Source organism: Trichomycterus rosablanca, chromosome 27 (genome assembly GCF_030014385.1).
Source record: "Trichomycterus rosablanca isolate fTriRos1 chromosome 27, fTriRos1.hap1, whole genome shotgun sequence".
In the NCBI taxonomy this organism is placed as follows: Eukaryota; Metazoa; Chordata; class Actinopteri; order Siluriformes; family Trichomycteridae; genus Trichomycterus; species Trichomycterus rosablanca.
Window position 1 is genome coordinate 15230141 of NC_086014.1, and position 25002 is coordinate 15255142.

Here is a 25002-nt window from a genome sequence, read left to right on the forward strand (position 1 = left end):
GGTGGAAAAGAGACCCGAGTGCAGAACAAGCTCCGAAATCAAAGCCAACCCCCACCGAGCCTCTCTCTACCCACAATGCCTCTGCATTACCCACCACCTCCGCCCCAACCGCCGAGGGGCCCCGCGCTGGCCATCTGCCAAATCTTAAAGCAAGATAATAAAGCAAACGGCTGAGTGGGCGAGAGAGAGAGAGAGAGAGAGTGTATGGTGTGTGTGTGTATGGTGTGTGTGTGTGTGTGTATGGTGTGTGTGTGTGTGTGTGTGTGTATGGTGTGTGTGTGTGTGTGTGTGTGTATGGTGTGTGTGTGTGTGTATGGTGTGTGTGTGTGTGTGTGTAAATGCATTTACGCTGCTCAGAGACCAGTTTCACTCAAATGTACATAAAATAATAATGAAAAATACTGTTTAGATAGACAATTACTGACTGTAGCTCATCTGTTTCTCATTTTGTACACCCCCCTCCCCCCGTACTGTTTATTAGTGAACAGGGACCCTGATCGGATTCTTATAAACCAGATTTATTGTTATTATTTGAAGGGAGGATTCATCATAGCTCTGCAGTGAGGAGCTAGTGTGTGTTGTTTTGTGTCGAGTGTATCAGGTGCAGCAGTGTTGTTGGGATTTGTATTAAAAATCTGTCTATCCGTCTGTCTGTCTATATATATATACAGTGTATCACAAAAGTGAGTACACCCCTCACATTTCTGCAGATATTTAAGTATATCTTTTCATGGGACAACACTGACAAAATGACACTTTGACACAATGAAAAGTAGTCTGTGTGCAGCTTATATAACAGTGTAAATTTATTCTTCCCTCAAAATAACTCAATATACAGCCATTAATGTCTAAACCACCGGCAACAAAAGTGAGTACACCCCTTAGTGAAAGTTCCTGAAGTGTCAATATTTTGTGTGGCCATCATTATTTCCCAGAACTGCCTTAACTCTCCTGGGCATGGAGTTTACCAGAGCTTCACAGGTTGCCACTGGAATGCTTTTCCACTCCTCCATGACGACATCACGGAGCTGGCGGATATTCGAGACTTTGCGCTCCTCCACCTTCCGCTTGAGGATGCCCCAAAGATGTTCTATTGGGTTTAGGTCTGGAGACATGCTTGGCCAGTCCATCACCTTTACCCTCAGCCTCTTCAATAAAGCAGTGGTCGTCTTAGAGGTGTGTTTGGGGTCATTATCATGCTGGAACACTGCCCTGCGACCCAGTTTCCGGAGGGAGGGGATCATGCTCTGCTTCAGTATTTCACAGTACATATTGGAGTTCATGTGTCCCTCAATGAAATGTAACTCCCCAACACCTGCTGCACTCATGCAGCCCCAGACCATGGCATTCCCACCACCATGCTTGACTGTAGGCATGACACACTTATCTTTGTACTCCTCACCTGATTGCCGCCACACATGCTTGAGACCATCTGAACCAAACAAATTAATCTTGGTCTCATCAGACCATAGGACATGGTTCCAGTAATCCATGTCCTTTGTTGACATGTCTTCAGCAAACTGTTTGCGGGCTTTCTTGTGTAGAGACTTCAGAAGAGGCTTCCTTCTGGGGTGACAGCCATGCAGACCAATTTGATGTAGTGTGCGGCGTATGGTCTGAGCACTGACAGGCTGACCCCCCACCTCTTCAATCTCTGCAGCAATGCTGACAGCACTCCTGCGCCTATCTTTCAAAGACAGCAGTTGGATGTGACGCTGAGCACGTGCACTCAGCTTCTTTGGACGACCAACTCAAGGTCTGTTCTGAGTGGACCCTGCTCTTTTAAAACGCTGGATGATCTTGGCCACTGTGCTGCAGCCCAGTTTCAGGGTGTTGGCAATCTTCTTGTAGCCTTGGCCATCTTCATGTAGCGCAACAATTCGTCTTTTAGGATCCTCAGAGAGTTCTTTGCCATGAGGTGCCATGTTGGAACTTTCAGTGACCAGTATGAGAGAGTGTGAGAGCTGTACTACTAAATTGAACACACCTGCTCCCTATGCACACCTGAGACCTAGTAACACTAACAAATCACATGACATTTTGGAGGGAAAATGACAAGCAGTGCTCAATTTGGACATTTAGAGGTGTAGTCTCTTAGGGGTGTACTCACTTTTGTTGCCGGTGGTTTAGACATTAATGGCTGTATATTGAGTTATTTTGAGGAAAGAATAAATTTACACTGTTATATAAGCTGCACACAGACTACTTTTCATTGTGTCAAAGTGTCATTTTGTCAGTGTTGTCCCATGAAAAGATATACTTAAATATCTGCAGAAATGTGAGGGGTGTACTCACTTTTGTGATACACTGTATATATATATATATATATATATATAATATATATACATATAGTCTATCTGTTTGTCTGTGTATCTATCTATCTGTCTGCCTGTGTCTATATATCTATCTGTCTGTCTATATATCTGTCTGTCTATGTATTTGTCTGTCTGTCTATATATCTGTCTGTCTATATGTCTGTCTGTCTGTCTATATATATCTGTCTGTCTATATATCTATCTGTCTGTCTATATATCTTTCTGTCTATATATCTATCTGTCTGTCTATGTATATCTGTCTGTCTATCTATCTGTCTGTCTATATATCTGTCTGTCTATCTATATATCTGTGTTACAGTGGCATTTCCGGCATTTAACAGACACCGTTATCCAAAGCCACTTACAGTACTGTGACAATCTGAGCAATTGAGGGTTTAGGGCCTTGCTCAAGGGCCCAACAGCAGCAACCTGGCAGTGGTGGGGCTTGAACCAGCGACCTTTTGATTACTAGTCCAGTACCCTAATCACTAGGCCCTCCAGTACCCTTCTCTGTCTATCTATTTATGCATTTATAGGCACAAATTCCCACACACTTCAGTACTCCAGTCTTGTGAGATCACACAGGGGTTACTAAATTTTAACATACTTTGATCTTATTTAAGTCTGAATGTTTATTATTTATTAATAATAATAATAAACACCCCCCCCCCCCCACACACACACACACACACTCCACCCCGTCCTCCGACAGAACCATTTCAGTGCTTGTAGTTAAAGAGGGTGCAATAATACCGTTCCCGCCCGGAGGGTGTAAATAATTCGGGGTGTGATAATAGATGCCAGATATTCTTATTTCCCCCCGGACGTGCAAACAATAAAATATACAGAGAGAAAGAGAGAGAGAGAGAGAGAGAGAGAGAGAGAGCTCAGGTTATGAGAGAGGGGTCTGAATTCACGGGGTGATATTTGGATTTTAGATTCTGAATTTTCCAATTTTTAATGCGGTGATTTTCCCGCGTCAGTGCGTCCGTTTCAATCATCGCATTAAAAATGTGAAAATTCAAGACTGAAGTAAGATGAAAATACGAGATCCTGACCAGTCGGCTCATTATTCATGCTGGAGGGATTTCGGGAGGGAAGCTGAGGGGGGGGGGTCATTCTTGTTACTGCGCACTAACGGTGCACTCTACATGCCCTCCATGTCCAATTAATTACAGAGGCCTCATTGTGTGATCTGACCCACTTTGCTCTTCTCCTCTCCGTCGTCCTCTTTCTCTCGTATCGCGTCTGATGCACGATGTCGCAGGTGCGCTTATTTCCCGCCGAGGACGCGCAGTTCATCACGTCAAATCAAAATAAATAAATACTAATTCTTAATGAGACTTGGATTGAGTGTGATTTTGTTTGATTCCCGTCCACCAGCTGCCCTCTTTCCGCCCCTCTGCCCCTCCATTCTTGTACTGGTTCTCGGGTTCGGGCAGTTTTATGCAAATCTGCCGCGTCAGGCTGGAAAAATAAGTTGCGAGCGCAGGAGAGAAAATGCAAACTAGCTTCGTTCTGTTAATGTTTATCTTTAGACGCGGGACAATGTGAGGCAGCTCTATGCAAATCCGCACCTTCAGCTCGGAAAATAGGACGTCAGGACGAGGACAGAGTGTGTTTTTACTTTTACTAAATATTTACACAAAGCCGGGCGATCATGCCTAAAGCGCCGCTTTATTCATGCATAATTTATTTATGGGACTTATAAAATACACACAACACTTATTAGATGTCAATCTTACACCTGTATGTACAACCCCAAATCAGAAAAAGTTGGGACAGTATGGAAAATGCAAATAATAAAACAAAAACACAGTTTCTTACATTGAATTTGACTTTTATTTGATGTCAGACAGGATGAAGCTGAGATATTTCATCTTTTATCTGCTCAACTTCAATACATTTATTAATAAACATCCATTCCTGCATTTCAGACCTGCAGCACATTCCAAAACAAGTTGGGACGGGGGCAATTTGTGTTAATAATGAGGTGAAATAAACAGGTGATTGTGATCATGGTTTGGTACAAAAGCAGCACCAGGAAAGGCTGAGAGTCTCTGATGAGTAAAGATGATCAGAGGATCCAGTTTGTCCACAAATGTGTGAGAAAATGATTCAAATGTTCAAAAACAATGAACCTCAAAGAAAGATTGGAAGGGATTTGCATGTTCTCCCTCTACAGTGCAGAATATCATTAAACCATTCAAGGAATCAGGAGGAATTTCAGTGTGTAAAGTTTAATCTGAACGCTCGTGATCTTCCATCCCTCAGACGCATCAAGAACCTCCACTCAACACTAGCTGATATAACCACATGGGTGAGGGATTAGTTTATCAAACCTTTATCAGCTCTACAATACAGAGTTACTGCACTAATCATACTTAACACTTTACTGTGTAAAAAAGAAGCCTTATGTTAACCATGTCCAGAAGCGGCGTCGACTTCTCTGGGCTCGGGGGCATCTAGGATGGACCATCACACAGTGGAAACGTGTATTGTGGTCAGATGAATTAGCATTCCAGCTCTTTTTTGGAAAACCCCTGGACCTTCCCTAAACTGTTGCTGCAAAGTCAGAACCATATAGTTTCCTTTATAGGATTGATTTATTGCACCTGTTGGCGACCGTCGTGGCTGAAACACATGTAGTCCTGGACCTGGCGTCCACGGAGATGGACGTGTGTGCCCATGCGCGGCGGATAATGCATAGTGACGTGAAAGCTAACGTTCGAGTAGATCTCGTACGTGCGAGCACGCGGCCTCGTGTTGCAGCTGCGCTCTCATTACTAATGCGCCGAGTCCTGCACTTCCCCCACCGTCCTCCCATAATGCACGGCGAGATCTTTCCCTCTCTTAGCATCTCTTTCAGTAACTTTCGGCCTATCCTGCGCGGCCCTGTATCACTGATCTCTTGGCTTTTATTATTATTATTATATTATTATTTTATTTTGAGAGCCTGGCAGCACTTCAGTAATAACAGAACGCTGCAGAGCGAACGCAGAGAAACACAGAACACCTTCATTCTCTTTTGTTTAGGACAGATGTTGGTCTGATTGAGGGTTTTGTGTGATTTTTGGGGAGAGGACGGGTGCGCACCGACGCCTTCTGATTCTCCGTGGTGCCGGTGATCAGATGAAACCACCTGCTCCTGCAGATGCTCGGAGGAACACGTGTGTTCCTGCAGATTGTCGCCGCATTTTGACATTAACGCTTAAGCCGGTTCTCTCACTCTCGCGCTCTCTCACTCTCTCTCACATTCTCTCTCTCTCTCTCTCTCTCTCTCTCTCTCTCTCTCCAGGGCATAAACTAATTAATGGATACCATTTGCAGTTGATTAGCTACAGTTCCTTCGGTAATTACATTGGCGTACTAAGCACTCAGAAGAAGGAACGAGGGATGAATGAGGGCGCGTCGCTCTCGCTTCTGATCTCAATTCTCTTTCTGCTGTCGCTTGGCGTTTACAAAAAGATTTGATTCTGTACAATAGATGCTTCACGTTAAGAGCCGCCGGTCTGAATGTTCCTGTACTGAAATACACTCAGACGTGCTGATGAATTTATCATCACTTACACTGGACGTGATTCCACTCAGCACATGAGGACCGATTCTCGACATGTGTTTATAAAAGAGCATCAATAAATACTGCTGCTTCTAAAGATAAATATTTCATATTTGCTGCTGTGCGGTTACTGGTACCCATGTGATTCATGTTGGCTTCATCTTTCACTGATAACAGTCTGGATGGTCCTTTTAGTTCTTGGCACAGAGGACAGGATGTCTGTTGTTCCCAGAAACAAGCTGAACCGTGGACTCATCTGACCACAGCACAGCGTGTGTCCACTGTCTTTTGGTCCATCTGAGATGAGCTCGGGCCCAGAGAGCTGAGTCACAACCGGGTGGCACAGACAGTTCCAGCGGTAAGTGAAATGCACTGGAACGGAACGAAGCAGGTGTAGCAGGTGCAGCAGTGTTGTTAGGATTTTTAAATCTGAATCTTTTATCCAAAGCGACTTCCAGTTATGAGAGTATACAATCCGAGCAGTGGAGGCTGAGATGAGCTCGGGCCCAGAGACCTGTATAGAATTGATGTACAGCTTTATGTTTGTGTTATAAAGTTATTGGTTGCATTTCTTGATGCAGCGGCGGACTGTGTTATGTAACAACTGCATTCCGAAGTACTCTGAGCACATCAGCTCCTCAGTAGAGAGGATTCTAATAAGACCTGGAGCTCATAATCAGATTATTTAGACGCTCTACTTATACAGAGATACACCCATTACATCACCACAGTTTTAGCTTACTAAGCTAACACAGTTAGTGCTAGCACGCCAGCTAACGTCTCCCTCCGTGTACAGAAAACGCTTCAACTGTCCCTGACGCCCCAATTTACTAATAAACCCACTCGTATAATTACACCTTCATACAGATTACACATCAACCAGAATTTACATTATTACATGTGGAAAGAACTCTGTTGGTTGCTCCGAATTTATATTCGTCCGCCATGTTTGTAGTTTTTTGTGAGAAAAGTCGTGCCGCACTGAATGCTGGGATTGATCTTCAGCGCTGAGGAGGCGTCGGACGCTCCCTCGTTATTCAGTTAGATCATCACTCAGAATTGAGGCGCCTCAGTAGGAGCATTTGAAGGGACCTAAAATAAGGGATTTAGACACGCCCTCTTCTCAGGAGTGTAGGATGATGGGAAATGAGTCTGAGACAGCTATACGCTTTTTAGACGCACAGTTCAGTTGATCGGCATGGACGTAATATTGCGTGTGCTCTTCTGAGGAGGCTTTCCACAGGAATTTGGACTGTTTCTGTGGGAATTTCTCTGCGTGTATAAACAGGGCTAGTTTGTCTCTGAGTTTTTGGGTTTGTTTATAGATTTATAGTGTCACTCGGCTGTGTGGGACGTGAAGTGAAGAAGGTTTTATTCTAATTCTGCTCCTCTCTTCTGTTTCTGTTGCAGTTTGGGAACAACAATAACTACATGAACATGGCGGATGTGAACGGCTCTCTGCTGGCTGGAGGAGATGTGAGTACCTGCACCGAGCTCCACATCACCACTTCATTCATGTGTTCATCTCTAGATGTAATTCTATTGTTTTTCATCAGCTGAAGATCACGTTCAGTAATAATTCCATCTCTGTTACTGCACCGCTACTCCAGATACCCCCCCCCCCCCCCCCCCCCGTTACCACAGAGGATTCATGTATTGATTTCTCTCTCATATTCACTCACTATTATTTCAGTTTCTGTTCTTTATTTCTGTGCTCTGCACCCGTTCTACTGCACTGGCATGAAAATAACATATATATATATTTATTAAAGTGTGGAGAACTCATTTCATCTACACACAGACGTGACGAGTGCTCACCATAAGGTGTGAAAGATGATTTACACTCGCAGAATTCAAACAAATCCATTCATCCAGTATAGTGTTTATTTCTGTATAGATCCTGTTCTTCCTGATGTTTGGGATTATAGAGTGATATAAGAAGTCGGGTTCGAAGTTTACACACTGTGGTCAAAAGTATTAGGACACCTCATCATGAGATTTGTAGACGCCCAGTTTAGTTCATCGCCATGGGTGTATTATGGGAATTCTGACTGTTTCTGAGGGAATTTCACTGTGTCTCTAGTTTGACTGCGATTATTAGAAATACACAGGACAGTGAGGTCTCGCCAAGCTTAGGAACTAAACCCAAACCCTATTGTTTTGTTTTGTTCTTACCATGGGTGTGATATGGAAGCTTTCCACAGGACTTCTGTTTCTCTGTGTCTATATAAATAGGGCTAGTTAACAACTTTTTTAAAAATTTTATTTCTATAATACCTCACGAGCCATTTCAGTAATGGTAATAAGATGCAAATGGGCGATGGGATGTAATTTGGGGTGGTGGTAGCTAAGTGGTTAAGGTGCTGGACCTGTAATCAGAGGGTTGCTGGTTCAAGCCACACTACTGCCAAGTTGCCTCTGATTAGCGAGGCCCTTAACTCTCAATTGCTTGTGTTGTATCCGGTCACAATTGTATGTCGTTTTGGATAAAAGCATCTTATAAATGCTGTAAATGTAAATATAATGTAAACATAAATATACGTCTGGATATATCTGGTCTAGACCCTCCAAACATAGAGCAGTTTAGTTCAGAACCCAGTGAATTGTGAGTCTTAGATTCTGTTCAAGCACCAAATAACCAAATATATTCATTTATATATTATTTATACTTCTTCTTTGGTGCGTTCGTTGTGCCTCAGATTGCTTTTAAGACTGAAATACTGGTTTTAAATATGATGTGTGTGTGTGTGTGTGTGTGTGTGTGTGTATTCCCAGTGCAGCAGGTTCATCTTGCTGTGTGATTGCATTGTGAGCTGCTGATATATGAGACGCTGAGCTGCTTTATAGCTTCCAGCCTGAGCAAATGTTTCTCATGTATTACACTCAGTAACACACTGCGCTACACACACTGTATTACACCCCCTCACACACACACACACACACACACACACACCGCCCCATCAGCTCTCCAGTGTGTTTCTGCTGTACTGGAGTGAGAAGATGCTTCAGTTATCTGATTATACTGCACCGATACTGTGTGTGTGTACGTGTGTGTGTACGTGTGTTTATATACGTGTTCAGGTGCTCGTTTGGCACATCGAGCGACCCAGCTGAAGATCTGAGCGTGGTTCGGCTCTCTGAATCAGAACCGCAGCTTTTATTTTGTGTGTAATCAGAAGGACTGAGTGTAGAGACGCAGCAGCTCCAAGATAAAAATATAATCCTGTGTTTGTGTGGATCTGGTTTCCTGAAATCTGACCTGAAGAGAAATTGAGAGACTTCACTCGTCTGTGCTGTGTAATCTGACAGGTTGACGAGCTCCTGCTGAGCTAAAATGTCACTGTAAAAAATAACGAAAGAAAAATAAGAAAATAAAATAGAGAGACGTATTTTATAGAGCAAAACACAAACAGACTATACGAGTGTGTGACACGACTCCTGATTTTATCATTATTAAATACAAATATTTATTAAGACGTGTTTTTCCTCCTCAGATGAAATGAAATGACTTTTGTGTAGGTTCTGCTGGTTGGATGGATGGATGGATGAATAGATGGGTGCAGTAGTGAATGGATGAATGAAGGTATAGAGGGAAGGATTAAGCGATGGACAGATGAATAGATGGGTGCAGTTATGGATGGATGAATGAAAAGATGGGGAACTGGATGGATAGATGGTGTAGGTGTAAATATATGATTGGATGAATGAATGAATGAATGGATGGATGGGTGTGGTTATGGATAGATGAAGAGTTGGAGTATTGGATGGATGGATGGTGTAGGTATATATTAATGGATGATGGATAAATGAATGAGTGCAGTTATGGATGTATGGATGAATAGATGAATAGATGGTGGAGGTATAGATAGATAAATGGATTGACTGGTAAATGGATGTATAGATGGATGGATGGTGGAGGTATAGATGAAGGGATAGTGTGGTGGATGGAGTATTGAGTAATTGGATGGATGGATGGATGGTGGGGGTATAGATGAAGGGATGGTGGAGGTATAGATGGATGGATGGTGGATGTATAGATGGATGGATGGTGGAGGTATAGATGAAGGGATAGGTTGGTGGATGGAGTATTGAGTAATTGGATGGATGGATGGATGGTGGAGGTATAGATGAAGGGATGGTGGAGGTATAGATGGATGGATGGTGGAGGTATAGATGGATGGATGGTGGAGGTATAGATGAAGGGATAGTGTGGTGGATGGAGTATTGAGTAATTGGATGGATGGATGGATGGATGGATGGTGGAGGTATATATGGATGGATGGATTGTGAAATGTAAGTACTCTAATATATATTGTCACACTTCATTACCCATAATGAAATGTTCAGGTTATCGAGGCGTGCTTTGATCTTGGTTCTCTTGTGAAGTGTTTGGTGTTTAGCTCTGGTTCTAGATGAGTGGAAGCGATGTGGTTGAGATTTGCATGCAGCAGTTTCTGTTATTTACCTGCATATTGGAACTCGTTTACATCTCCTGATGTTCCTCACCCACTTCACTTCACCCCGACACCAAACACACCATACAAAAAAGGAATATGCTAAAAGTCAAGTAAAGTCTAGGTCACACACACACACACACACACACACACACACACACACACACACACTGTGTATGGTTACAGATCCTAATTTGGATCAGTGTAGACGTTATGATCTTTGTATTCATGTCTCTCACCCTCTTGCATTTTTTTTTCGATCACCCCCCCCCCCCTCCCGTGCCACGCCCTTCTCCTCCTCCTTTCTGCTCCATGACTCTGTACTTTATTCGAAAAGGTCAGAAACGTTTATATTTTTGTATTTGTTGTGTTTGAGACAGATTTAGGTCAGGGGGCAGCACCACCACCCCCTCATCGCCCCTCTCTCTCTCTCACATTCTCTCTCTCTCTCTCTCTCTCTCTCTCTCTCTCTCTCTCTCTCTCTCTCTCTCTCTCTCTCTCTCTCTCACATTCTCTCTCTCTCTCTCTCTCACATTCTCTCTCTCTCTCTCTCTCTCTCTCTCTCTCTCTCTCTCTCTCTCTCTCTCACATTCTCTCTCTCTCTCTCTCTCTCTCTCTCTCTCACATTCTCTCTCTCTCTTTATATTTCTTTGTGTTTCTCGTCCTGGTTGTTATTGTGAAAACATGCTGGCACTGCAGCTTGTATTCATAGTGAAAGGTCAGAGGTCAGAGTAAATGAACCCCCCTGTTTCCTCTCTCTCCCCCTCACCAGCTCTCCTCTCCTCTCGCTCCATTGTTTTAGCCTGGCATTCGCTCCTTTAATTCTCTCTCACTGACTCTGTTACAGCTGTGTGTTGTTTCACGTCCTGATCACTCACTAACAGATGATTTTAATCACCCACGAGTCTAAACCAGCTTTTATTTACTCTTAAATCTTATACATTATAAATCATAAAGCCCAGACACACCAGTGATCACTCCAGGATCTTCTGCGAGCTGAGACAGTTAGTGCGTCCACACTCGCACTAATAATCCCATCGTTTCTGCAGAACCGGCTGTTTTTAGATGATTTAGGTTGCTATGGAAACAGTGTGCTTCATTAGATTATTCAGTGCTTCTTAACCCCGGGGTCGAGACCCCCTATGGATTCTCTGAGACACAGAAACTTTACTGAGCAAATAAATCTGAATTATGTCATTATTTTAATATCATTAATGACTGAATACATTAATATTTAATACATTATAATTAATAATTATAATAATAATTATAATAATAGCAATAATAAAATACTACTACTACTACTACTAATAATAATAATAATAATTGATAATAATAAATATAAATAAGTTAAGAAAAGTAATAGCAATATCAAAATTAGTATTATATTTAATAATAATAATAATAATAATAATAATAAAATAGTGGTATTAGTAATAATAATTAAAATAATAAATGTAAATAATTATAAAAATAATAATAACAATAAAAAATAAAAATACTGCTAATAATATAATAATAAAATAATAATCATTAATAATAATGAATATAATAATAAAATAGTAATCTAATAATAATAACAATAATAATTTATAATAATACATATGAATAATTGTAAAATAAGAATAATAACAATAATGATATTTAATAATAATAATAATAACAAGGATAATTAGAATTATAAAAGAATACTAATAATGGTTTTATAAAATAAATATAATAATAATAATAATTTATAATATTGATATATTAACTAAATAATAATTATAATTCATTATAATACATATAAGTGTTCGCAAAAAAAAAAGTAATAAAAAATAGTACTAATATCATAAGAATAATGAAAATAATAATGACATTAATCATAAAAATAATAATAATTTATAATAATAAATATAAATAATTGTTAAAAATTATATAATTATATAATAATATATAACAATAATAATAGTAATAATAATAACAGTGTATAATAAAAATAATTGTAACAAATTATAATATGATAATAATAGTAATAATAATAAAAAATTGTAATAATAATAAATAATAATAATAAATAATAATGAGGTGATCAGGTGGCAGGGCAGTAAATGACGTTACTCACTTACAGCTGGGTTCCAGGGTTCGAATCCCCAGTGGTGATATCAGGCATCTACATGCAGACATGATTGGTTATGTCTGAGAAATAAGGATGGGGGGGTCTGAGGACCTGAGATGTAATGATGTTCTGTCCATCATAGCAGGTAAAGTGGGTGAGACACAGTAACATGAACCCAGTGACATGATGGACTGATGGGGAGAGGTGTGTTGGTGTGGTGTTGTTACCTGAGTGGTCAGGGTTGTGTTGGGGTGCTGATGATTTGTTTCTATATTTGCTGGTATGACTGGTGCAGAGTGTCAGGGCTGACTGGGGAAGGGGTGGGGGTCTGGGGGGTGGAATGGGCTGCATGTGTGCAGCAGTAATAGCTTTTGTATGATTTAAATGACCGGGTTTGGTTCTCCCACCCACAGCCACTCACCAGACGTGATGGGGGTCAGAAGTTGCAGTGGTGTTATTGAGCGGGGCCCCGGATCATCTCTGTAATTCACTCCCAGTTAGAGTTAATGGTTCTGTGGAGTGAATGATGGAGTGTTTTGAAGGAGCAGAATTTACAGGATGTAAACACCACTCATGTACTGAACGATCCTGATCATGATCCCGTCGCTGCTTTCTGTCTTTCAGACGTTCCACACGCCCAGCCTGGGCGACGAGGAGTTCGAGATCCCTCCCATCACTCCTCCCCCGGAGACGGAGTCCGGCCTCGGCCTCCACGAAGGGGGCCCTCAGTACCCCAGGCTCCCCGAGCACGCCAACCTCCAGCGGGGTCCCTTCATCCCTCAGTTCCCCCCTCAGAGCCTGGATCTGCCCTCCATAACCATCTCCAGGAACATGATGGACCTGGAAGCAGCGGGCATCAACAACGGACTCCCTGTGGTGAGTGTAACATCAGCAGCGTATCGACCGACGGGTTCGGGTTTAGAAAGGAAAGCACGTCTGTCACACACACTGTTCTATCTAGCTTAAATACTTAGTGTTTTATTTTAGTTTTAATACTCTTATCTTTAAGTCGTATTTAATTCACCTCCACTCCTGACCGAGGGCCACTTCTTTTCACCTGCAGAGATCTGTATTGTGCATGGAGAGTCGCGCACACTAATCTCCATTATCCCCCGTCTCTGTGCAGTGCCATCGACCAGCCAGCAGATGGAGTCATTTAAGCACTTCATTTAATCCTGTGCCAGTTCATCCCAAGGTTTCAGCCACCTTCCTGCCCTTAGATATAACCAATCAGGTCAGTATAGACTTCAAACCGGCTGATGGCACGGTTGAGATTGGAACCTAGATGGACTAGTGTGCTAATAAGAAGTATATGTTAATAAATCTCTTTATAGGCCGCTCAGGTGGCACAGCGGTAAAATACACTAGCACACCAGAGCTGGGATCTTGAATACACCTTATCAAATCTCAGTTCCGCCATCCGGCTGGACTGGGCGGCTACATGAACAGCAATTGGCTGTTGTTCATCCAGGGAAGGGAGCCGGATAGGGACCTCATAACTGATGCATTTATGACCTCTGCTGACTGGTTGATGGTGCTGCACAGAGTCGAGGAATAATGCAATCAGGTTGTGGCTGTCTGTGCACAAAGCTGATCTGCTTATGAACTCGCCTCGTGCAGGTGAAAAGATGCAGTCGGTACTGCTCACGTGTCGGAGGGGGTGTGTCAGTTTGCTCTCCTCAATCAGGGGCGGGGGTCAGCACCAGTAGAGAGGAAGCATAATGGAATCGAGTACAAATTGGATGCACCAAAAATCGGGAGAAAATGCATAAAAAAAAGAATAAATAAATAAAAATAAATAAATAAATCTCTTTATAATTGATGTTTATATTCAGACTCTGTGTGTCTGGGTGGTGCTCAGTCCACGATGCGTAAACAAATCACACTGAGCACATTTTACTGGGGTGTAAAAGAATAATTTTATGTATATTTTATAACATTATCTATAACACACAGAATCAAGAGCGGCTCATAAAGGTCAGAATTGTATATGGACGTATCGCTTCCACATGATGTGGATGGTTTACGATCGAGTCGTGAGGACGGCTAATTCAAAATAATATTAAATAAATAAATAAATAAATAAAATAAAGAAAGATGAGAGCTCCCTAAATGCCAGTGTAATATAAATGCATTGTGGAGCAGAAGAAGGAAATGTCACGCCGGGACCATTTAGATGAAACCGCTGTTACAGAAATGAAACCTGCTCCGCTGGAATATGAAAATATAAAGAAAAGCACAAAAGGTCAAAAGACTGGAGATGACGTGCAGGTTTTTATTCTTTATTATTATTATTATTATTATTATTATTATAATCCCGGTGCTGTTTGACCCTGAGCATTAACGGCTGCACTTTATTTAAACTGATCTTTATATCAATTCACGTGAAACGTCTGTTTGTGTTTCCAAATCCACCAGCAGTGTAAAACCTCGTGGTTTCACTTTTATTGTACGTCCTTCTGCCTCAGACACATAAAATGTAAATTATGAAATGATCTCTGTCACACACCGACCACAGGCAAAAAAAAAAAATTATTATTATTATAAAATTTCATATTGTGCTCAGTTCAACTAGTCTACATAAAATAAAAACAGCTCTCTAATGCAGGACGGCACGGTGGCTCGGTGAGCAGCACTGTCGCCTCACAGCCACAAGGGTCTGGGTTTGATTCCCCTTTCTATGTGGAGTTTTGCATGTTCACCCCGTGTCTGTGTGGGCTTCCTCCAGAAGCTCCGGTTTCCTCCCACAGTACAAAGACATGCAGTCAGGATAAGACAGAGTGTGTGTGTGTGTGTGTGTGTGTGTGTGTGTGATGGACTGGCGACCAGTCTGGGATGTTTCCTGCTTTTTCCCAATTGAATCAGACCCACTGTGACCCTGACCAGGGTAAGTTGGTGGTTAAGCAGAAGATGAATGAGTCAGGCTCAGTGTTTTAGGTCGGGATGTCCAACAAGCTCATGATCAGGTGAATGAATGAATGAATGAACTCTGGTATCATTATCAGAATCATCGTGTTCACACCACTCAGACAGGATTCGATCTGTCTGTTCCTCTTGATATATTTATATCATATTTGCATATTTAGACTGACTGGGGTAAAACGTACCCCCCAAAACACACACACACCCCCACCCTAACCCTCCACCCCTCCCCTGCCCCCTTACACAGTCCGTGGGTTGTTTTAATCCTCGTCCTCTTATTGCAGTGGTTTTAGTGCTGAATGATGCACAGCTGCTCTTAATGGAATCTGATCCAGATCCTGGAGAGCTGCTGGTGATTAGCTGCACGTCTCAGTGCTGCACACGAATAAACACATTAGGGAAGTAAAATAAACACCTACAGTAAACATGGTAGGTATTAATAATGAATAAATAAAGGATGTTCTGCAGACCAATTACAGTCTATCACACTTATCAGACTGATGTTACAGCACATCACTCACTGATCCATCAGGAATGTACTGGGAATGGTAATGATTAACCGGTAACCTAATAACCAACCAGTATCACTGTTATATAGGCGTACAAACTCATTTAGACAAAGCACCGCTGTTCTAACCCAAACAAACTCCTGGAGGAAACCCACACAGACATGGGGAGAACATGCAAAACTCCACACAGAAAGGACCCGGACCACTTTGTCTGGGAATCGAACCCGGGACCTTCTTGCCACCGTGCCGCCCCGGAAACTGGGGTCTGATCACAGAGTCAGTCATTGTATGGACCCCTGGAGCTGACAGGGTTAAGTGCCTTGCTTAAAGGACCAACAGCGGCTGCTTGGCAGAGCTGGGATTTGACCTGTCAACCTTTCAATTGATAGCTCCACCCACTAGACTCTCACCATCCTTACAATCTAATCTGACCAATCATAAGCTCCAAAACGATCTGCAGTAGGTCAGTGATTGATGGATATTGTAACGTACTTATGTAACGAACATGTACTGCAGCTGTTATTGACTATTTTCTAACATTAGTGATTGTATAACCACTCAGAACAAAATCCCAGCAGTTTAGTTCCAAATCTCATTCTCTTCATGGACATTTAATGCTTTTATGTTGGAAGTACAGCTCTAACGGCTCCTGTTTTTCATTTATTTAGCTTTTTATGAGGTTGTTTTTTATTTTTTACAGCAGCAGATTGTTTTTCCTGCCAAAATCAGGTCCTTTTAGCTCACAGGTCCTAACACAGACTCATTTTAGAGTCTCATTTCCATCCAGATACTTTAATCTACTACAACAAAGTCATTCACATCACGCTGCTTCTTCTCCTTCTTTAGTTTTAAAGGGTTTAAAAGAAAACAGATGAATATTTTTAGCTCCTCTTTCTGTGCTGTTTGGTTCTGAATCCGTATTTTAAAGTGAGCTTTACTCAGTAAATTCCTCACTTAGCCCGGCTCAGCAGAACGCGCTCCTGGTCGTGCTGGCGGGGGCTCCGAACATGAAGTCATTATTTATTTAATTGACTTTCTCTCACCGGCGCACCACGTCTCCATTACTCTGCTCTCAGGCTCGAGTCGAGCTGAACTGTTCTTACAGCAAACTATCAAAACACAACATGCGTAAAGACTCAATCATTCATCAACTTATACAGTAGAGCAGCTTTGTTTATCCCATACACCGATCAGCCATAACATTAAAACCCTGTTTTATAACCAGGTTATCATCACTCAGTCTGTACTGTATTAGGGCTACTCTGTTTCTGGTTTTTAATAATCTGTACGATCATGCACTCTCTCTCTGTTAGTACAGTATCTCTCCTCTCATCTCTCTCTTCTCTTTGTTATCATTTTTTAGAGCCGAGTAGTTCTGACTTCAGTTGTACATCAATTTCTTTAAGTAGATTTTTTTTCCTCTCCCACCTTCACGTTTTATGTCCCACACTTATTATTATTATTTTTATTCCCGTCCTCCCTCCCGCCGCTGTGACGTCCCGGCTCGGTTGTAAATGAAAGATATTGATGCAGGCATGTAATACCTGTAATGAAGTCCGGCCCTGACCTTCTGCTGGATTGATTCTGTAATTTGGTTTGCTCAGCCGGTGCTGGAAATAAAATGAAATCACGTTGAACACGTTTTAAATACTCATGCAACCAGGGGAGCAGGAGCCGAGGGTTTCATGCATTTATTTATTTTTTATTTATTAAGTGGGGGGTGTTTGGGGGAAGGTGGGATGTGTAGCTGGGTATGAATGAATAAATTTGGGGGGATGGGGGCGGTAGGATTCATGTGGAATTTACTCAGGAATGTATAATGAATGTATAGAGAGATAATGAGAGCGCAGTGTGTGTGTGTGTGTGTGTGTGTGTGTTCAGGGTAAATAAGTGTGACGAACCAGAGCGGCGTCTCATTTAGAACTAAAATAACAGTGGGTATACAATCACTGCATCTGTTATTAGAGATATTTAACTATAAACACTACAGACCCCGATACACGGCGTTACACCTCCAACCTGAGAACAACAAACCAGCAGCAATTCAATATTTCCCTATAAATCTTATATTTATCCTAAATAATTAATTTTACTTTATCAAAGTTTGGCTTAGTCACCTGATATAAGTAATTCTTCATCTTATTATAATAAAAAACATTATATACAACATATACATAATAATAATGATACAATAATACTGATAATAATAGCTTTAATTAAAATAATAATAATAAAATAATATGATAAAATATATTAATGGTAATAATAGTAATATGTATAATAAAAATAATAGTAGTAATAATTATTATTATAATAAAGAAAATAATACAAAAATAATTATTAATATTTAATAATGTCAATAATAAAGATAAGAAAATAAAATTAATAATAACAATAATTAATATTTATTAATAATAATTAATAACAATAATGTTATTAAAGATAATAGAAAAATAATAATAAAAGATTGTAATAATAATATAAGTAATAACAATAATAATAAAATAATGATTATGATGATAATAAAAATAATAATAGTAATATTAATAATATATTAATATAAAAATAATAGGGATAAAATAAATAATAATAATAAGGATAATAAAATTATATTAATAGTGGTGGGGGTAAAAATAGTAATAATAATAATAATTACACACACATTATTGTGTGTGTGTGTGTGTGTGGAGCTGATAAACTGTGTGTAACAGATCTGACCTTTTCACACTGTCCAAACCCACCGACACAATCGTCATTATAATTACCATATAGATGATTTTAGATAATTGTGTTCACATTATTTTCAGGGTGGAACAGTTTCGTACCGTATATCTGCGGCCCTGTTCTCACCCTGCACTGATTCCTCCTCTGTATGTTTTATTACTGAATGACTCTGGAGTGCCGTGGCTCTGTAAAGCTCCTCTCTCGTATTCGGAGGTGATCTGGTGTGTGTACGAGGGTGAGGGTGGAGGACCGAGGCGTGTTATTTTCGGGGCCCTGGCCGCCCCTCTGGTGCTGGTTAGGTCTTTGATAGAGGAGGATCGCTCGGTGTTTGAAGTAGAAGCACAAACACTCATCGATCAGAGGTGACTCTGTGTTTGACGTGAACCTCGTCGAGTGTTGTGTGATGTCGGGGTTCTTCGGAACGCCGCGTGTGTTTGGAGCAGAAACCAACATCTGTACTGGTAATCATGGAATTATGACGTGTGTTACCATAATAAACAGGAGTCTGAGAGTTTCAGTCTGTTCAGAGTGATATGAAACACTCAGTCTGCTTAAAATGCATGTGAATATTTTCCTTTAACTGTTCTGCACTCTTATTTTATTTGAGTAACTTGATTTGATTATTTTTAATGTAATTATGTGAATAGGTGTGAATTCTGTGTGTTTCAGCTGAACCACGACTGATGACATTAATGTTTATTATAAACCAATTCTTTATATACAGTATATATTGCATAATTACACAGGGTGAAAAATATACACACAGCGACGTGTTATTATTATTATTTGAAGGTGTAAAGATGCTCATATAAACAGTGATTGTGAAATTTTAAGTAGTTCTCCCACCGTGAACGTGCCACCCCTAGAATGGTTTAATTCGTAATGAATAAAAAAATGCATTTATTTTATAAATAAGTCACGTAACACACATGTAACACCTTATAATGCAGAACAGAAGCCTGTCTGTGTTGTAATTGTGAGTTTTTATCTGACAGGCCCACAAATAATTAAAGTTAATTACATTATTCACATTTTAACAATATGTCTGTTGTATTTTAATGATTATTTCCAGTCAAAGTCATTAAATAAAATAAAGAAAAGTTATTTATAGTTAATGGTGCATTTGTAAAATAAAATAAATCGTAGGATGGTGGAATGTGCTGAATAATTCTGGTCGTTTAACCCTCATCATCATTAACTCTAATAACGAGCCAGACGTTACAAAGCTTAATTAATACAAATAAACACTTTAGACGTCGTTTATATCATAATAGAGCTTATAGCTGGCGGCTTGGGGGCTCACTGCAAGGGTTCGAATCCCAGGTAAAGCGGTGTGGGTCCTTTCTGTGTGGAGTTTGGCATGTTCTCAATGTGTCTGTGTGGGTTACAGTACAAACACGTGCAGCGAGGTGAACTGGAGATACTAAATCGTCCATGACTTTGTTTGATATTAAAAACTTAAAGTGTGTAAAACATGACATTAAAATCCTAATAAATAAATAAATAAATAAAATAATAGAGTATAATAGTGGACGTTCCAGATGTGTAGTGTTTCCCGTTGGACCTGGACCCGCCGCGACCCTGACCAGGATAAAGCAGTGATGAAAATGAGATTTGTTTATATAATATTTAATATAAACACACACACACACACACACACGTTGTTAACACAGAGAAATGTAGACAGGTCTACAGGCAGGGCTGGCTGATTATTTAGGTCACACACACATGGCGGGGGGGTGCAGGACACATCTGGGCTCTTTGCTCCACAGATAAGAAGTTATTTGCAGATTTATGAAGTCTATCAGAAGCATCTCTGAAGATCCGAGCTCCACGCCGCAGACACACTTCCAATCAAAATGCAAATAACAGCAGTGCAGCCGGGACGGGAATAAACACATCGGTTATCGACTCGCTCGCCGTGAAACTAAACCGTCCGGCTTCCTAACAGCACAGGGAACCTCGGCTGTGCTTCACACCGGAAGGTTGTGGGTTTACATCCCAGGATTCACTGTAGGGTGCTTAAGCGAGTGCACTTGATCGGAGTGTGTTTGGAAAAACATTCAGCTTCCAATGATATATCTCAGTATCTAAAACTCATCTCACTGTAACTTTATAAAGAATTAAGTTCATTTTTTATATTTCTGACCTGGAAGCTCATCTAGCGGCTAATGCAGTACGTCTGGATGCTACGTGTGACCCAGTTGTGTTTACAGAACTCTTCCAGTTCATCAGAAAGTGAATGTTCTTCACTTCTGAGTTCGTCATTGCAGCAGTTATGATGAATCCCCTCTGACATCCGACTCTCAGACGAGCCGATCGTTGTCTGTACAGGCGCCCGGTCGGTCGGTAGCAGACCTGAGATTCAAACCCAGGCGTTTAAGACATCAGCTCTGGTGTGCTAGCATTTTATCACTGCCCACCTTTTTATTGTGCCTCTTTTGAGTTGTTGTTGAGTTGTTGAGTTGTGTTCTCCTTTTACTCCCAGTTTAGTCGTAGCCAGTTCCTCTTCCTCTGCTGGAGACCCCGATGGCGTACTGAGGAGGGTATATTCTGCTGACACGCCCTCCCTCCGATGCGACCCCTTCTTATCCCCCCGTACTTTGGTGGATCGGTGCGTGAGGTCGGTCTCGCACTTCTGTACAGGCGCCTCAGCCTACTAACCAGGGTCCTTACACAGCATCTGAGACCACGCCCACTTTTAGTCCCGTCTTTTCCCACCCGGCAGACTACTGGCTGATTTTGTCGGCTGCAGGCACTGCTGATCGATCCAATATATAAATGTACATGTATATATTCTTACATACTGCAGTACTGGTGATGTGATAATTGAATTTCTTTTAACGTAAAGGTTCTACATTATTTTAACCAACACGAGCAAGTGTTTCAGTCTGTTATGAGAATTTTCAGAGGGAATAAAAGGCACGATCCAATCTGTGTGTGAGAATGTGTTTCTGTCAGAGGAGCTTTCACAGATCCCAGCAATAAGGCCAAGTGCAAGACGCTCTGATGTGTTGACACAGGGGTGAGATTGACTCGCCGTCTCCGCAACAAGGCAAAGCAAATGAAAAGAGAGAGAGTGTGTGTGTGTATGTGAGAGAGAGAGATAGAGAGAGAGAGAGGAAATATGAAAGAATAGAAGAATAGCGGCGGCTCGTTCTCCGTCGTGTCTGTTTGCTTTGGTTTTGTGTGGGTATTTTTGTGCCCTTTAATCGTGGCGCAGTATCAGATCGACAGTCCATGTCATTTCTCCTGCGGTTCATTCAGTGTAGGACTATCTGCAGATCTGACCGCTCACACACACACACACTTTCTTTGTTCACACATAATCTCTTTCACTTCACTCTGATGTAGATGCACGTTTATTAGCACTAAGACAAATTCGACCCGCAGCGATTAAAACACAATTATAAAACCTCCACGCTTCCGTTCTGATGATCGTGTCTCAACGACGGCTGAAAATAAAAAGCATCATCCGGGGATAATGGGTTTAAGCTTAGGAGGGCAGAATCACCGCTGTGCTGCGGGCGGGAGGGACGAGCGTTTCTGTCTCGCCTATTAAAAATAGTGACGATCAATCATGTTAATTAATTTGCTCATTGACGCTGCGTGAGCTGCAGGATGCCTGAGTCTGGGTGTCCTACACTTCACTCCTACTAATAGAGCTGAAACTGAATGTTTATTAAACAAGCGACTCATTTTCATGAGGATTTTATACAATTCTGATGTTATTTTTTCTTTTTCCATCATTTTCATCACTTTACTGACAGAGAGGAACAGAAACGATCCTGCACTGTGACGTCACACGACACTAAAATAAAAAGAATCTGTAATAATAGTCATGTGACCCACCTGTATATATTGTCACTGATAAAATCAGGAGTCATGTGACCCACCTGTATATATCATCACTGAGTCATGTGACCCACCTGTATATATCGTCATTGATAAAATCAGGAGTCATTTGACTGACCTGTATATATCGTCACTGATAAAATCAGGAGTCATGTGACCACCCCAGTATTATGTATGTAACGTCTGGGTGTGAGTGGGTACGTGTGTTTTTCCTGAGATGGATTGGCACCCTGTACAGGCTGTATTTCCTACGTGTGCCTGCAGCCCCAACTAACATGTTTAATGAAAAGAATTCAATCCATCGACGTGGATAAATGAAGAGAATAAAAGCCTGGGAGACGTCGGTGTGTAAAACGAAGGCCGTGACATTCATTTACCAGGCTGCGCTAATGAAAATAAGTTGGTACTCACGGTGGCATTGTTTCCTCTGGATAGACCTACAGAGATAAAAGCAGTGAGTGGAGGGACCGGCACTGAAAAGAAAATAGAAAATAGAAGAGAATCCAGTCGCAATCTCAGATCTAATCCCAGCTCAGTGATTTATGGACGTATTACAGCCTGCACAATTTTTTCACCCTTTTTTTTGGGCAGTGTGGGATCTTGATAGATTTTCAGCCCAAACGAAGAGCCGTATGGTTGTGATCACCGGCGCTGCACTAAAATGTGAGCAGTTTTTAAATAGCTGCTGTTCAAACGCTGAGTGACTCGACTGGAATAGTTTTTCCTCATAATGTGATTTTGTGGCTTGAGCAGCTCCAGTGGCTCCAGCGTTCCTCTCGGAACAGGAAACATCTCACTAGTTCATTCTGGCATCTGTACCGCTGATAAAAGACAAACGTTCTGCTTTTAGAAACCTAATTTCAGCTTATTTATGTGCTGTTTACATCCCAGATTAGTTCTAAATCCCTCTGACGGACATCTCTTACACTGTAAATGCATCACTTCATTTAGTTTCACTTTTAAAGATCATCTGAGTGCTTTTTTGTTTTGGGATCAGCTGGTTTGCTCATAATTCAGCACAAAAAATATTCTGCACCATAAACAAACACTTATTATAAAATGGATAGTTCCGGTCCTAAAATCTGATTGGCTGAGCCGCGTCCGAAGCCGTTGTAAAATCCCCGATAAACACCTAGGACCACCTCACATCATTCCATATTAATACGCCACTGAATAGAGAAAGTTAATGTTATTTTCGCCCTCACGTTGCCTAGCAACACTGTTAATCGGATTACCTTGCGTCGCGGAAGAATGCTTTATTGTAAGTTTATACACAATAAATACATTTATGATTAAACATTGTTGTATTTATTATATTTTATGTTGACCGCCGTTTTATTAAAGCAATAAGCCACTCGAGACCGTACGTTACTGTTACGATTTTAGCACGGGGAAAGAAGTTTTAGGCACTCCGCTTCGCGTCGTGCCAAAAACGTCATCCCCATGCTAAAATCACAGTAACGTACGGCCTCTCGTGGCTTATTGCTTTAATTAAGAATTATTGATCCTCAGAATGCAGGAATGATATAAAAATGAATCCATTACAATTTTAACAGGAACTATTTTGTTTGTCTGGTGTGTTTTAGGGCGTGTCTCAGTCTCAGCTGCGTCAATACCCGCCGAACCCCGCCATGGTCATGCGCTCAATCATCAACATGAACCACCCCAATGCTATGATGCCCCTCAACCAACTGACCACCATCAACCAATCGCAGCTGAACGCCCAACTGGGTCTCAACATGACGGGGCCGCATGTCGCCCACACCTCGCCCTCTCCACCGGCCAGCAAGTCGGCCACGCCCTCGCCCTCCAGCTCTATAAACGACGACGATCAGGACGACGGATTTAAAGTAAGTATTACGTACTGTACGTACGTCGTCTCCATAGCAATTTCAGATTCATCACATGATCAGTAAGCTTTCATTCATCCCTGATGATGCCAAATTCATCAGCTCGTTTGCCTCTTTTCCTTTATTACACAAAATAAACGACTAAACAGTAGAAAGTAACGTTACTTAAGCATGAAGGAACCCCTGATGATGCTTCTATAGTTCACACATTTATTTTGACGAAATTAACAGAATCGTATTGTTTCACACTTACAAAATATTCTTAAATATCCACTGGCTCTTATTTAAACCAAAAAATGGTACGATAAGCAGTTTGTACATAACCAATCTCTTTCCTGACAGATCGGTGAGAAGCGGCCGGCCCCAGATAGCGGCAAGAAGCCCAAGACGCCCAAAAAGAAGAAGAAGAAAGACCCGAACGAGCCGCAGAAACCCGTGTCTGCCTACGCCCTCTTCTTCCGCGACACCCAGGCGGCCATCAAGGGCCAAAACCCCAACGCCACGTTCGGGGAGGTCTCCAAGATCGTAGCCTCCATGTGGGACGGTCTGGGAGAGGAGCAGAAACAGGTAAAGAATGAGCAGGAACGTGTTTATATGTGTAGGAACTGTATACGAGCAAAAGTATTGGGACGCCTGAGCGTGAGCTGGTTGGACAAACTGTTCTGACCTTGTGTGCATTTATACTGAATCACTCTCTCTCATCCATACTTTGAAGT

The 25002-nt window shown here is 41.4% G+C and overlaps 1 protein-coding gene across 2 annotated transcripts in view; it reads left to right on the forward strand.

Annotated features, from left to right (window-relative positions):
• tox3 (TOX high mobility group box family member 3) overlaps window positions 1–25002 on the forward strand; it is a 44040-nt gene that overhangs the window by 15857 nt on the left and 3181 nt on the right. The window contains exons 1-5 of one of the 2 annotated variants that reach the window (XM_062989616.1): window positions 6161–6232; window positions 7285–7350; window positions 13051–13302; window positions 24023–24286; window positions 24629–24853. In XM_062989616.1, the coding sequence (XP_062845686.1) occupies window positions 7306–7350; window positions 13051–13302; window positions 24023–24286; window positions 24629–24853 (786 nt within the window). In that variant the 5' untranslated portion in view covers window positions 6161–6232; window positions 7285–7305. Of the gene's footprint in view, window positions 1–6160; window positions 6233–7284; window positions 7351–13050; window positions 13303–24022; window positions 24287–24628; window positions 24854–25002 lie in introns of those variants that run through there. The other variant, XM_062989615.1, reaches the window with a different exon arrangement.